Source organism: Chelonoidis abingdonii, chromosome 1 (genome assembly GCF_003597395.2).
Source record: "Chelonoidis abingdonii isolate Lonesome George chromosome 1, CheloAbing_2.0, whole genome shotgun sequence".
In the NCBI taxonomy this organism is placed as follows: Eukaryota; Metazoa; Chordata; order Testudines; family Testudinidae; genus Chelonoidis; species Chelonoidis abingdonii.
Genome location: NC_133769.1, coordinates 293,745,022 through 293,761,269, shown reverse-complemented (window position 1 = coordinate 293,761,269; position 16,248 = coordinate 293,745,022). Strand labels below are relative to the sequence as shown.

The 16,248-nt window shown below is 39.7% G+C and overlaps 1 protein-coding gene across 3 annotated transcripts in view; it reads left to right on the top strand.

Moving 5' to 3' along the window:
• PIBF1 (progesterone immunomodulatory binding factor 1) overlaps positions 1 to 16,248 on the top strand; it is a 198,878-nt gene that overhangs the window by 159,829 nt on the left and 22,801 nt on the right. For all 3 annotated transcript variants that reach the window (XM_075061550.1, XM_075061551.1, XM_075061552.1), the window contains one exon: positions 4,574 to 4,658. In XM_075061550.1, coding sequence (XP_074917651.1) covers positions 4,574 to 4,658 — 85 coding nt within the window. The remainder of the gene's footprint in view (positions 1 to 4,573; positions 4,659 to 16,248) is intronic.

Below are 16,248 nucleotides of genomic sequence, written 5' to 3'. Positions count from 1 at the left end.
ACATGAACAAGCACTTGAAGAAGGAAAAACGATTACTCACCTTCTCGTAACTGCTGTTCTTCGAGATGTGTTGTTCATGTCCATTCCAATACTCACCCTCCTACCCGTTTGTTGGAGCAGCCGGCAGGAAGGAACTGAGGGGGTGGAGGGTTGGCCGGGCTCTATATTGGGCACCATGAAAGTGCAGCTCTAGGCGGTGCCCAGACCGACCCTATGGACGCTGCTAGGGGAAAATCTTCCAGCTGGCATGCATGCGGCGCACACACACCTGATTGGAATGGACATGAACAACATATCTTGAAGAACAGTTACAAGAAGGTGAATAACCGTTTTTTATTTTCCTTCTGAGCACTTTCTCCAGTTAAAGGCAGAGGGACCAAAGGATATTATTAAAATGAAAGCCTGATTTAATACTTTACATTCCAATGCTTTCATTGTTCTTCCTTGTTGTTTTCTGTACTTCTAGTAAAAGGTTAGAAAACTTTTTAACAGTGGGTTTGCCATGGTTCTAAATAGACATTTTTGTATACCAAACTCCAACTATTGTTTAAAACTTTAATGTTGGACAGTTTCAGGGTTATGTTAACACCTTTGACTCTTTGGGCCTATTTATTCCATCTAAATTAATAAAGCAGTGTTGCCCAGGGATTCATAGTAATAACCATCAAATAAATGATTGGTTGTTGAGACTGCTAAGGGTTAGTGTGCTCCTTTCTGACATCAGAGTTGATGTCTTTCTCATGGACATGCACTCTTATCTCAGATTGGGATTTTAGGTATTTACAGTGGGGATGCATTGAAACCTTTTCCTAGTGTCTATTAGTGGCAAATATTCCTTGACAGAAGACTAAATAAATACGTTAAAACTTAATTCATTGGCTGATGAGGTTTGTGGCCTCCCAGTTCTAGGAGATTTGGGAGCTAAGGTAATTGTCCTCAAGCAGATTAGAAAGAAACCACTAGCACTGATGAAAGTTTGGCCATGTGAGATCTTGATCTCCTAGCCCAAGATTTAGAGCCTTTTCCAACTGGGATGCAGAAATTATTGGCATGTTGGATGCTGTGATTTGGAGTGCCAAGTCAGGACCTTTGTTAATGGTAATGAAGAAAAATAAGCTCCTTCCCAAAATTGACTTTGGAAGGACTTCCTGCTCTCTGATATTATTTGGTAGTTACTAGTATGCATGTTAATAAAATTGTCTCTGATAGTTCCACTTTTCCACTAATGTGTGTATCTTATCTGCTATATTTACAGTAGCATATGCATTTTTTTCCTTTACTCCAACAATGGATGAACACCAAGAACAAAGCTGTTCTCAATCTGGAAACTGGCACTTTCTGATAATTCTGTATTCACAGTAATGACTGAAGACTGAGGCCAGATCTACATTAGAGTTAGGTCATCGTAACCATAAGGCAGTTTACGTCGACGTAACTATGGCCTGGTCTACACTAGGAGGGGTGTCGATGTAAGGTACACAACTTCAGCTATGGGAATACCATAGCTGAAATCAGTGTATCTTATTCCAACTTACTTCCCGTCCTCATGGTGCGGGATCGATGTCCGCGGCTCCCCCTTCGACTCCACTACTGCCACTCGCTCCAGTGGAGTTCCGGAGTTGATGAGGAGCACGTTTGGGGATCGATATATCGATTCCCGATAAATCGATCACTACCTGCCGATACAGCGGGTAGTCTGGACGTACCCTATGTAAGTGTCTACGTTAGAATGATACTCCCACCGATGGAAGTCACAGAATCATAGAAGATTAGGATTGGAAGAGACATCAGCAGGTCATCTAGACCAGCACCCTGCTCCATGCAGGACCAACCCCAACTAAATCATCCCAGCCAGGGCTTTGTCAAGCCAGGCCTTAAAAACCTCCAAGAATGGAGACTCCATCATCTCTCTAGGTAACCCATTCCAGTGCTTCACCACCCTCCTAGTGAAATAGTTTTTCCTAATATCCAGCCTAGACTTTCCCCACTGCAACTTGAGACCATTGCTCCTTGTTCTGTCATCTGCCACCACTGAGAACAGCCTAGCTCCATAACAGCTAGTTATCTCATCATAGAAGGCAATCAGTTTGGTCAGGCATGACTTGCCCTTTGTTAATCCATGTTGACTGTTCCTGATCACCTCTCTCTCCTCCAAGTGCTTCAAAACAGATTCCTTGAGGACCTGCTCCATGATTTTTCCAGGGACTGAGGTTAGGCTGACTGGTCTGTAGTTCCCCAGATTCTCCTTCTTCCCTTTTTTAAAGATAGGCACTATATCTACCTTTTTCCAGTCATCTGGGACTACACAAGTTGCCCACTACATCAACCTAATAACTCCATCTCTTCAAAAGGCGTAACACTTAGATCGATGTAGTTAGGGAAATGCATTAGTTACATCACCTGTTGGCTGTCAGCCTTGCACAGGTCTCACAACCTGGAGCCCCACCACTGGAATTGACAGCCTGGATCCCTGCTGTCACCTCCCAGTTAGGGATTGGGCAGGGGCGGAGGGACAGCCTGAGCCTGGCTGCCTCCCGGTGAGGAATTGAGGAGCTGGGTAAGAGGAGCCCGAGCCCAGCCACCTCCTGCTTGCTGTAGGTTGACCTAACTTATGTCAACTTAATTTGGTAGTGTAGAAAAGCCCTGAGTTAACAAAACTAAATGAAACAGCATAGTTTCATCCTTAAATTTGCTCATAAGCAAAAATTAGAACAATGTTATAGCTTCACTTTATGGAGTAATCATGGTGCGTTGATTCAAAAGGGAAAGAAGCAGTATAACTGGAATATATTTTATTCAGCAGATGAAACTGAACTTCAGACATGAGCTTCTGACTAATAATTAACAGTGAAGTATACTCTTGTGCAATATACTGTATAAAGTATACAAGGAACTTTATGTTGTGGTTTCTTTAAGTTTGTGAGTCATGCATAAGAACTCTAACTTTGAAAGCTTGGTTTCTGCTGTTTATAAAATATGTAAGTCCAAGAAAAACTGAAGTATCACTGAGTAACAAGACATGCATATAGAAAGAACACTGAGTTTGGCAGCTTCAGTATGTGTTAAAAATGACAGAGCATAAAAGTACTGCCTAAATTAAAAATATAAAATTAAAATAGTTTAAAATGTAGTGAGGCTTTGAAAATATAGCTTAAGCAGTATGAATCAAATTGCAGGACACTTCCTGGGAAAGTAATGACTGCCTGGAAGGAGCTGGTGGCTCTAAAGCTCAATCAAGGGCTATTTACTTGAACAGGTTGTTAATTCCCAGGAAGTACCCAAATCCAAAATCGATGTTGCTATTCTAAAATGGAAAAAGCTGTAGGTATATGGCCATTTTTAAAAAATGTATGATGCAGTAGATTGATCATTTCTATAAAATTTATACTCTGAACATTAAACATTTGGTGTGCTTGAATCATATCTAAATATTCCATTCAGTTTATTATGTGTTTCCTTCTTAGACTGCTTCTGAGTTTCATAACCTTTTTTTACTGCTATATGATTAATCATTTTACTGTGGTGTTGATTTCAAGTTTAACCTGTTATGAAGATTATTTGGTTTGGTCATGTGATGCTGACATCAGTCCCCTTTTTCTGAATTCTTGGGACTATGGAAACAAAAATGGGCAACAGCATATACAAATCTTACAAGTCTGACAATCTGGCGTTTGTTCTTGGAGTCTGATGCTAAAGCTGAATATGGAAATACATTTAATTGTACTAGAAGAGTAGCTGCCTAGAACCAGAATTTGGAGAGAAAAATTGTTTTACAAGTTAATACAATGATGTAGGATGACAAAAGGAAGGACAATTAAAATTAAGCATGACACTGGGTCTTTAATACATCCCATTGTTCCTATGTTATACGTGTGTTCAAGATAAACCTGAGATTGTGGGTGCTACTATAGTAGTAAATAATATATGGCAAAAATAATTTTTTTACTACTTCTTCAGAGACCATAAAGCTAGGAGAATGCAAGTTGGACTCTATTCCTTCTTATGCATCATCAGCAGAATTATTTTTGAAAATCCAATTACATAGCCGTCAGTTACACCAGCACAAATCCAGTGGAGGCAAAAAATTACACAGCAGAGAGTGAGGGTTTAATATGGTTTGCCAAACCTTTCTACTGGTGGTGATGCATAAGAATGAGAGAATATCGCAGGTTCAGGTTTGAGGACTAGGGGTAAACAAATCTATTTTTGCTTGTAAAATGGAGAAAATTTTATCTAGAATAACTGACACAATAAAAATAGAATTCTGTGATGCCACTTCTAAAGAGAAGAATCACGCTTTAAATCAAATCAGTTTTGTTTTATTGTGGTGGAGTATCTAAATGAATCAGTGATCTTCAATTCTGTTGTTTGATTAAAGCAAGCATTCACATATACCTATCTTTTCAGATGCATTAACAACCTACAATTTTTGAATAAAGGATTATTTTATACAATTGCTTGAGCACATTCATTGTTTCCAGTATTTAGCCTTAAAAATGCATGTTTCAACCAGACAAGATTAGAAGAGATTATCCGTTGCTATTACTGTATTTCCTATCCTCTTTTCTACCAGCCTTTTAAATAAAGAAAAGACAGCTTTGCTGCGTGTCAAGAATCAAATGGCAGCAGATTTGGAAAGACTTCTAAATCATCGTGAGGTAATCTTCCTGTTTTAGCATAACTTTACCATAGATGTTTTTCTGCAATTAAAACTTGGGAAAGTTATATTTTATATTTTATAGATTTTATAAATATATAGGTAGTGTGTCAGCTGGGCACTTAGAAAAAGGAATTCTGTCATCTTACTCATTGTATGATGCTGGGCAATATACTTACCCTTTCTGTCCCTGAGTTTCCTCACCTGTAAAGTAGTTATTTTATTACTTTCCTGCCTGTTGTTAATTTAACTGTTGATAAAGTGCTTTGGGTTCTTTGATGAAAGATGGTATACAATGCAAAATATTATTTTATACTGTATTTAAGAGTCCATTGTACATTAGCTCTCAAAAATGCTGTTAGGTCACTTTTAGTAAATTTATTGGAAGCATTCTTTTAGGATGCATAACTTTTCTTGGTAAAGATTGCAAAGTTGTGATGCATATGCAATAAAAATGTGCAAATAGAAAATATACATATATTTTATGTAGTATCCTTAATATATGGTATTACACAGTGCTTTAATAGAAAGATTATTCCTTCTCTCATCTAAAATATTCTTACTATAATAGGAACTTTTAAAACATGTGTTTATGGAAGCAGTGCTAGGCACTTGTCATAAACAGATAGCTAAGGGTTAATGTCTCTTTCACCTGGAAAGGGTTAACAAATAACACCTGACCAGAGGACCCAATCAGGAAACAAGATACTTTCAAATCTCGGTGGAGGGAAGCCTTTGTTTGTGTTTTTTGGGTTTTGCTTTGTTCTGTCTGAGTCCTGAAAGGAACTAGACGTGCAATCAGGTTTCTTGCCAATCTCCCTGCTACAGTCTCTTATATATTCAGAATAGTGAGTATTGAGTAGAAAGGTGGTTATAGTCTTTTGATTGTTTTCTGTATTTGCAACTGTGTATCTGGCTGGTAAAGTTTAATGTGTATTTGGCTGAAAGTAATTTATATTGTATTTCTGCTGGAGGAGGCTTTTTCTTCATTTTCTATAAGCTGAAAGACCCTGTAATATTCCATCTTGAATTTACAGTGATTATTTTTACTCTTTCTGTTTTTTTATTAAAAGCATTTTTTTCTTTTAAAATACCTAATTGGTTTTTTTCATCTGGTTAAGGCTGAGCTATTGAGTCTGTACTCACCAGGGACGTGGTGGGAGACAGGGAGGGGGAAAGGGGGAATCCCTTAGTTTAGATTCATGGAGCTTGAATCTGTCTATCTCTCCTAGTGTACCCAGAGCGGGAAAGATCTGGGAGAAAGAAGGGAGGGGGAAAGGAGGAATCCCTTTGTTTAGATTCACGGAGCTTGAATCTGTCTATCTCTCCTAGTGTACCCAGGGCGGGAAAGATCTGGGAGAAAGAAGGGTGGGGGAATCCCTTTGTTTAAATTCACAGAGCTTGAATCTGTCTCTCTCTCCTAGTGTACCCAGGGCGGGAAAGATCTGGCAGGAAGAAAGAAGGGGGAAGGGAAATGGTTTATTCCCCTTTGTTGTGAGACTCAAGGAATTTGGGTCTTGGGGTCCCCGGGGAAGGTTTTGGGGGGACCAGAGTGCCCCAAAACACTATATATTTTTGGTTGGTGGCAGCTTGTCAGATCTAAGCTGGTAATTAAGCTTAGAGGAATTCATGCTAGTACCTCATTTTGTGGACTCTAAGGTTCAGATTGGGGATAGAAAGATTATTCATTCTCTCATCTAAAATAATCTTACTATAATAGGAACTTTTTAAACGTGTGTTTATGGAAGCAGTACTAGGCACCTAAAGGTAAAAGTAGTTCAATTGATTATGTAGAAATACTTAGAACCTTTAAACTAGATTTTTACATTAAGATAAGTGCCAGAAATTGTCTTTTATTAAAGATAAAATTTGTGAGGCAGTGATAAATAGACCCATCTCAGGGCTTCAACCGTGCCAATGCGTGGAAGGGGGGTGATATGCTTTATTCATCCATAGAAAATGGGACAGCATCAACACTAGTCTCATCTGTTGCACTTGCTAAACTTGAAACATACTTGATATGGAGTAGGGGTCCCCTCTCAGGATTTTTCTGATAGTTCTAAATAGGGAGGTCAATTATCAGCTTGTAGTTTAGTAGCAACGTATTGCAGATCACAAGCTCAGTTTTTTGCAGAGGCCCCAATCCTGAACCCCGACACTCATATACAAGTTACTGTACTCAGTGGAGCTCTGTGCAGATATAAGGATCTGCTTGTGTGGAGCTCAGCGCAAGAGTGGGATCAGAAAGCAATTAAAGGCAAAAATAAGCTAATAGCTTAGACTTGGGGTATGAAAAGTTGGCCTGAAATATGAATGAAATTAAAATTCTCCCTAAAGAAAGATGAGTTTTTAGTAGCAGTACCAAAAATAATTCTATCTTTTATGGTAGAAAAGTGCTGTATGTTCCCACAGCACTGAATCAGCCATGAGATTTCTAATTGGATTAGAAAAGGGGAGGGAGATGTCCCGGTCTGCTGTTCTGTTCTCCTGTTTTTAGATTCTTAAACTGTGCATATCACCGTGAAATTTGACACCTTCCAGAGTTATGAATAAGGAGATAGCATCAGTCATTTGAAATTTCCTCTTCATTCCTTCCCTAAAAGGGTGTTTTCTGTTTTTTAGCTGGGTGTGTATAATGGGAAGGCCAGAGTGAAGAAATGAGTGTTAGGGCTTGTCTCCATGACAAATTACTCTGAATCTACAGCGCACCAGATTGCCACAAAGTAACATTCCATGTGGACACTGCTACAGCACACCAAAAATCCTGGAATGCAACTTGCTTAATTAAATCTTTTCTTTTTACATAGTTTGTTTTAGACCTCTGCTGAGTTCTCTGCTTATTAGCATATTTAATCCAAAAAAAGGAGAGTTTTTAAATAGACAGTTAAGTCTTCACACACCATTTTCACCTCCCATACAAGGAGGTATCTCTCCTGTAATGGCAGATTCTAAGTCACCAGGTTTCTACAACTGCTCCTCATGTGACAACTATGGTGGCCCCAAGGTCTCCCAAGACACGGCATTGCCCCAGCAGACGTTGCTATTCAAAAGATTCCAATCTCTCATGCATGGTTCATGTACACACCTGGAGTGGAATCTGTGTGGACAACACATCTCAATGAGCCACAGTTACTGTAAGGTAATTAACTGTTCTTTCACTTCAGAATTAAAATTTCTGATAAAACAGTATGAAACTTGTTCTTTAATTCTCGTTTGAAAAGGTTAAAGATCTTTCCATACTGAACCAGCTTATGTAGTCCTCTGATTTAACTTATTTTCTGAATGGATTTATTTTTATAACTCTGAATTGATTGTTTTGTTTTTGAAAGGTGGCAGACCTAAAGAGCCTTGAGATTGAAATCCTCTAACTATAAAGCAGAAAGCAACTGTGTGTGCTTCCCAATACTACCCCAGCAGAAATGTGCCTCTTCTTTGATCTTGTGGGATGCTGTGTAGGTGTATCAGACGTGTATTCACTCTGCGTGTTGCTTCTGATTTTTGCTAACCCAAATTCAGATTTCACAGTTATGATTAGACTTGGGGCAAATGCCTAATACCTTTCAACTTGTTTGAGTTGGTATTTATGTTTAGCTTAATTTCATCAAGCAGAAGAAATAATCAACTGCAACATTAAAATGATCAATTTATATCAAACCCAACTCACTCTTCCCTTCCACCGAAATTTAAATTATAACTATTATAAAAATAAGATTGTTTCAGTAGACAAAATCAATATTGCATTATTTCATCTAATATTGTTTGTTGAATGTAGTCTTAATAAAAATAACAAACATTTGAAAAATAAAATGACCAGATTTTGGATTACAGCTGACCTGGACCACAACTGAACCAGATGTTTAGTAGTGGAGCTTATATTTTCATTTTTTTGAATCTAGCAAGGAATTCTTTTTTTTTTAATGTAACTTTCAGGTAAGCATGTTTTGAGAGTAAATTCATATGTATTGTCTCAATTCTAATCTGAAATACAGAGCTGCAGATCTTTGAAAATTCATTACTGTGCAGAGAAAATACTGCATTCCCTAAGAAACAAAATGTGAACCAAGGTATATCAAGTTAAATTTGAGACAGGTGTCTGTCATGTTTATATAGTAAATATAAAGGCAAAAATTAATTTTCTTAAATGCTGTTTTCAGTGTTCATATTTCATGAACCATTGAGCAAATGTTGAAATATCAGTTTCTCTAGCAAGGTAATCCTCTGCCCTACCCTCCCTTGCTATTGGAGAGCAGTAGGGTTTTTTTAAAACAGTTTGCTTTAAACAAGTTAATTCTAATTATTTTGGTAACTTAATGTGACCACTCTGATATGACTATGAAATTCTATGTTCTGTTGTGAGACAGATGTAGAGTTCCAAGCTATAGTTAGTCTTCTCTTTTTTATTTCTGTTTCACTTCCTGGAAAAGTTTTGTCTGTGATAATTCTGTAGTTATAAATTAATCTATAAAAATATAGAGATTTAGTTATTACCAAACTGTAGTTCAGTCACTGTAACTTAAAAGAACAATCACAGAAAGCCCCTTATCTAGGATAAATGTATGGCATAGTTTAACAAGGGGAGAAAATTGCTTTCATGGATTTCTATGGATGCTTTTAAGAATTGATTATTGCAGTTTGAGATATACTGTCACTTCCTTATCATAACTGTGTAAAACAATTTTGTCAATCTTTTCTACTAAATTATATGAAAAGGGGATTATTTGAGACATTGCTTCTTTTTCTGCCAACGAGAATTGTAATTATGCATTCTTATGTCTGGATTAGATTTTAGAATGTTTCGCATATTAATTCTTTAGTGTCTAACTTTGTGCGTAGGTTGAGGATAGGAGGTTGGGATTGTTTGTTATACCCTGCATTGTGTCAATTTCACACACAATTTCATTCTCTAATCTGACAATTATTGTTAATTTACGATCTGGCCCAAATCAAACTCCAGATACAAACTCACCCTGATTTTTGAAAAAATTGCTTCTGAAACTGAATTTTATGGATTGTCCTCTATCCTTTTAGGGACGAAGCCAAAACCCTGAAATTGGGAAAAGTTATTTTCCAAACTTTGTAGTTTAAACCCATCAATACTGGTAATACTAAAAAAAAAAAAAAAAAAGTTTTTAAATGGATTATCTGAAGAATGACCTGAAATGGAGTCTAATGAAGTAAGTTTTAGAAATGTGTATTAAATGGTCTGAATTGCCAGTTTGAGAAGTAGTCAGCAGATTATTAATTCAAAATTAATTTCTTCCTTTTGCACTTCTCAGAACTTCCAGCCCCACTCATATTGCCAGCATGCAATTAGGCATGCCCCATCATGCAGCATTCTAGTGATACCAAATCAGCCATTGTATCCTGCAGTTGACTAGAGCCAGCCTCTAGGAATATGTCTACACAGCCTGCGGGAGTGAGTCTCCCAGCCCAGATTGACAGACTTGGGCTAGCGGGGTTTGCCCTAGCACTCTAAAAATAGCTGAAGTTGGGGCTCAGGATGGAGCTTGGGCTCTGAAGCTCACCCTCCTCCCTAGTGTGTCAGGTAAGTGAGAGAAGGGTTTCAGTGTTGTAGAGTTTTGCAAGGAGTCTAGTAATGTTTCCACCATGAGGTGTAAAATAATAGTGTGTTGCCAAAACTATGCAACATTGGTTAATAAAAATAAAAAAAATTGTTGATCCACATAGGCTGTCTCTCATCTGAAGTAGTTGGCTGGTTAATACGATTTCACCACTGTAATGTATACTAAGATGTCACTCACAGTGACAGCCAGCAATGCAAGAAGGGCTGGATAGCATGGAACCTAAACAACAACAACAGGGCTTAGGCAAGTTTGAATCTGATTGCATGCTGAATGTCCTTCTCACCATGGGTATTAAGGGAAATCAACAAATATTTCCCAAATTGATGTTGTTTTGTCAAATTCCTTTGCAGATTACTTTTAAAAAACAAATAAAAATAAAATTATTGATGATGTTTTTGCAATAGAATCTTTTACCTGGGCCCTCTATAAAGGATAAAGTTTATTCACTGAAAAGAGAGACAGAAATAGGGTGCATGCTGGAGGGAAGTGGAAAAGGGTTAAAAAATGCAGCTGCTGTTCAAAGAATAAAAAAGGGAAGGCAGAGAAACCAAGAAACACAATTAAGGCAAAAAGGATCATTGTATGCATAAGAGCTACAAAATGTCTTTATTGTATACATTTGTTTTCTTTGTTTTTTTTCCTCTACCTTTCGTCACCTTGTTTCTATTCCTAAAGCAACCATATTTTTGTACTTTTAAGGCAGATCTCCACTGGTTATACTGTGTTTTGAATTCCACCAAACAGCACTTTAGTATTTGATTTATTGAAATCTTTTTACACGATGGCTCTATTTGGCTGATCTCAGCTAGTTTATAGTTTATCGGTGATCTACCAGAAAACACCATCCTGGCCACTGTGGATGTAGAAGCCCTCTACACCAACGTTCCACACAAAGATGGATTACAAGCCGTCAGGAACAGTATCCCCGATAATGTCACAGCTAGCCTGGTGGCTAAATTTTGCGACTTTGTCCTCACCCACAACTATTTCACATTAGGGGACAATATATACCTTCAAGTCAGTGGCACTGCTATGAGTACCTGCATGGCCCCACAGTATGCCAACATTTTTATGGCTTACTTAGAACAGTGCTTCCTTAGCTCTCGTCCCCTAATGCCTCTACTCTATTTGCACTACATTGATGACATCTTCATCATCTGGACCCATGGAAAAAAAACCCTTGAGGAATACCACCATGATTTCAACAATTTCCATCCCACCATCAACCTCAGCCTACACCAGTCCACACAAGCGGTCCATTTCCTTGACACTACTGTGCTAATAAGCCACTTAAACACCAATCCTATACAGAAAACCTACTGCCACTATACGTTACCTACATGACCTCCAGCTTCCATCAGGCACGCCACGATCTTTGTATACAGCCTAAGCTCAGATATACCACCTTTGCTCCAGTCCCTCACGACAGAGACAACACCGTACAAAGATCTCTATCAAGCCTATTCTGTATAACTACAGGACTACCTGCTGAAATGAAAACAGGGGATGACAGAGCCAGAAGATGTCCGCGAGAAAGTCACTGGACTACAAGACAGGGTGCCCGGACAGGAAGAGAATTAACAGACACCACTTAAGCTGTTACTCAGCCCCCAACTAAAACCTCTCCCAGTGCCATCATCCAAATCTACATGTATCCCTGCAAGATGGATCCCTCACTCTCACAGATCTGGGAGACAGACCTGTCCTCGTTACAGACAGCCCTCAAAGCTGAAACAGGATACTCCCTAAGCAACCACACACCACAGAACAAAAACACTAACTTATCCTTGCAACATAAGCCCGATGCCAGCTCTGGTCACAATTCATTCAGAGGTGACACCATCACTGGACCTGAATCAGATCAGCCACTCCATCAGGGCTCTTCACCTGCACATGGTCTCACCAATGTGATATATGGCGCATGTGCCAGCAATGCCCCTCATCTGCCATGTTATATGGCCAAACCAACTATCTACCGCAAAAGAATTAATGGACACAAAGTGACATCAGAATCATAACATTCAAAACCGTTAGGAGCAACACTTTCCCTCTGGCCATTCCAGTAACAGATTTAAAAGGTGCAATTTTGCCAAATATATATACATACAGAGAACATGAAAAGGTGGGAGTTGCCCAACCAACTCTAAGAGGCTAATTAATTAAGATGAACTGTTGTCAGCAAAAAAACCTTTTGTAGTGATAATCAAGATAGCCCATTTAAGACAATTTGACAAGAAGCTGTGAGGATACTTAACATAAATTAACTTAATACTGTCTTAAATGGGCTATCTTGATTATCACTACAAAAGTTTTTTTTGCTGACAACAGTTCATCTTAATTAATTAGCCTCTTAGAGTTGGTTGGGCAACTCCCACCTTTTCATGTTCTCTGTATGTATATATATCTCCTCACTATATGTTCCATTCTGTGCATCCGATGAAGTGGGCTGTAGCCCACGAAAGCTTATGCTCAAATAAATGCGTTAGTCTCTAAGGTGCCACAAGTTTTGCGGATACAGACTAACACTGCGACTACTAGTTGATAGTGAGGCTCTGTTTCCAAGGCAAGGCTGCTTACCATCTTAACACTAACAAAAGGCATGTACATAGAACTAGAAATAGTGTAACATATATTAAGAATAAAAATTACACCTTCAAAAACAGAAAGTAACTTTTAAAAATGGTTTAATCTTGCAGCATATTCATCTTATATCTTTTACAGAAAGAAGGATTTTTTTAACACAGCCAGCAGATATTCAGTCTATAAATACTTGTTAAATTAAGTATTATGGTTTTGAATGGCTAGTTCTGTAATGAAACATTATCACTGTCAATCCTGCTTTTTATTTGGATTAATTACCCATATTACACTAGTATTTCTTGGTAGGATTTACCTTATGTTACCTATGTTTTCCATGTAAGCAGTGCTACAGTATACGGAAGATGTTAAGGTTTCTAGGCTTTCACTCCTACCTGCTTAGGACCTTATCCTGCACACCAAGCACACATGGAAATCTTACTGAAGTCACTGAGAGTTCTATGCATGGTAAGTTTCTGGGGTCAGGCCTTAGGGTATGTTAATACTGCAATGTAAATTCAAGTCAGCAGACCCTGGGTTAGAGAACCTAGGGCTTGAACGCCTACACTGATTGTCAACCCTAGGTTAAGAATTTCCTAACCCAGGCTGAACCTGGGGCTATGGCAACCACACTGCAGAACGCAGACCTGAGTCAAACCAACCATATCGCATACTCCCTCGTGCCCTCCTAAGATGTGGCTGCTGTAGCTATTTGACCATGGTGCAGTGTGGGAAAGCCTGACTGTCCACCCTGCACATTATAGGAAGTTTGAACAGCCTGCCAACAAATCCTGTTGAGCAGCCATTTAGGTCTGTGCACTCCTAGCAACCAGAGACAGCAATATGGAGGAGGCAACATTTGAAGAACTTTTTGCGTGTGCTTTCACTCCTGTGTCAGGAAAAGGACAGAGCTGTGAGACGCTGGTGGACATTTCAGCAATGTTTTCTGACTCACCAAAGGCACCTGAAGGAATTTATAATGAAACAGAAGGAAGGGGGAGGAGGAGGAGGGCATGGACACAGCAGACTTGAACTGGCTGATGCTGCTCATGACGCTTCGATTAGCCCCTGACTGGTGCTTCTGGAGCAGGACTACAAGCATAGACTGATGAGATCACATTGTTAAGCAGACCGGGGATGACAGAAATGGGTCCAGAACTTTCACATGAAGAAAGTAGGTTTCAGGAGCTTTGTGAGCAGCTTGCCTCAACCCTCCAGCGTAAAGACACACCCATGAGGGTGGCCGAGTCGGTCCAGAAATCGGTTGCTATAACTATCTGGAAGCTGGCTATCCCAGCCTGCTATAGGTTGCCAACCAGTTTCATGCTGGAAAGTTGACTGTGGGTAAAGTGGTGGGGGAAGTTTCTGAGGCAGTCAGGCATGTGATTTACTGTAAACTGGTGGGCATAAAAGTTATTCCTGAAGTAATTGCTGGCTTTGAGGGAATGGGGTTTCCAAACTGCACCAGGGCCATTGACCCAGATCGCTATGTGCAGGAGCACAGAAAAACTCCTTGTGGAATTTCAAGGGCATAAAATTTTTACTTTTTTGAACTTCAGTGTACTGTGAGAGGGATACTTCAGACCATGGACACTCACAAAGAAAAATTGATTCATCCACCTTTCCTACACTGAGTTTGAGTATAACAACGCCAATCATGCCTCCAGTGGCCGAAGCCCCTCCTTCACCAGTTGTGGCTTTCATCCCTGTTTCCACTCTGCACTGCCAACAGCTTCCAAAAATCCTGGACTTACCGATATGGTTTGGCAGATCCACTGCATCCAGGAAGAGCAAAAACATCACCTTGAAGACACTAAGGAGACGTATAAATAACGTGCAGACCTCCACAGATGAGAGGGTCTGGTCTTAATGAAGGATCAGAAGGAATGGCTGTCTACCAAGAACCTCCACACAGGCAGGCCATCTCACAAACCAAACCAACAAATTAACCCTCATCACTTTTAAGCTCCACTTGCCTAAGTCTCTCAGAATACATCCCATTTTCCATGTCTCACCCTTGAAACGGTTAACAGAAAACTTGTTCCCTGACCGAATGCAATCACTGCCTCCACCTGTTCAGGTCCAAGGTATTGAGGAATACTTAGTCCATGCCACCCTGTACGCTAAGTTGAGGTGAGAAAAGTTATGGTACCTTGTGGATGGTGAAGGTTATGGCCCTGAGAAGCAGTCTGGAGAACCTGCCAGTCATGTACATGTCCCTGACCTGGTGGAGAGGCTTTCCACAAGAGCCACCTAGACAAGCCCAGTCTAGTGACACCTCGGTGTCGTCCCTGAGGGGGACTGATGTAAGGATCTGCAGAGCTATAACCTGCGGTCTGCTGATCACTGACCAGCTGCAGTCAATGGCCTTTGAGCCCGGTGGGGCCCAGCACTACAGGATGTGCCACTCACAGAGGGCCTGATTGACAGTGCTCCCAGGGCCCCAGTTGGTCTGGGTGCCCTACTTAAGCCTGAAGGGGACACCAAGAAGCAATCTGTACAACTAGGAGGATCCCCAGCCCAGCCAGCTTCTACCACAGACCCTCCTCTTTTGCCTTGCTTTGGTTCCTGGCTCTGACTCCAGCTCTGCTCCTCGGCTCTGGTTTCTGGCTTCCAAGTCTGGCTCTGTCCCTCAGCTCTGGCACCATTTTCTAGGCCTGATCACCCACATCCTGGCCATGAAAGTCTGTGGTAGAAGTGAGAGTTGAATGAGGAGCTCTTGAATCCTCCTCCAGTTCTCAGTCATAACCATTCTTGCTCCCTTAGTTATGTTTTTCTCCAGTTTAAGAATTTGGGAAGAAAATATTGTCAGTTTTTTCTACTTTACTTAAAATAATGATAAAAATTAATATTTGTTAGACACTTTCCACTGTTTATTAACTTGTTTTACTACTTATGAACTGGGGTTTTTTAAAGTTGGAAGTAATATAATTAATCCACTTGCCTAAATGATTTTGACAGACTAATTAGACTTTTGTTCTGTATTGTCCTGAGAATTTAGGGCCAGGTTCAGTTTTTAAAAATCTGCCCTTGATAGGGAAGGGGGCCACACAAAGGCTCTGAAAAATCATTTTTCAAAGACATTTCTTTTACAGCATGGAAATCAAACATTTCTTTTTTAACTGAACCCTTGAAAGGATACTTTGTCTATATTTCTCATAATTGAACCTGCTACATATGCACATACTACTTTATAAAAGCTGTTCTCAAACTGTGGTCCTTGGGGCACTTTCTGATGGACCTAGAAAGCTGGCAAGTCATATGGTGCTGGCTCCTCATTCACTTCAGCCACTTGTATGGCATATGGCACTTCAGCCACTTGTATAGGCATAGCCACTTGTAGAAGCAGCTAGAAATAAAGAGGAGTCATCATCCAAGCTCTCTTTCCTAGAAGCCATTAGTACTTAGCTGGAAGAGAAGAAAAGGGAG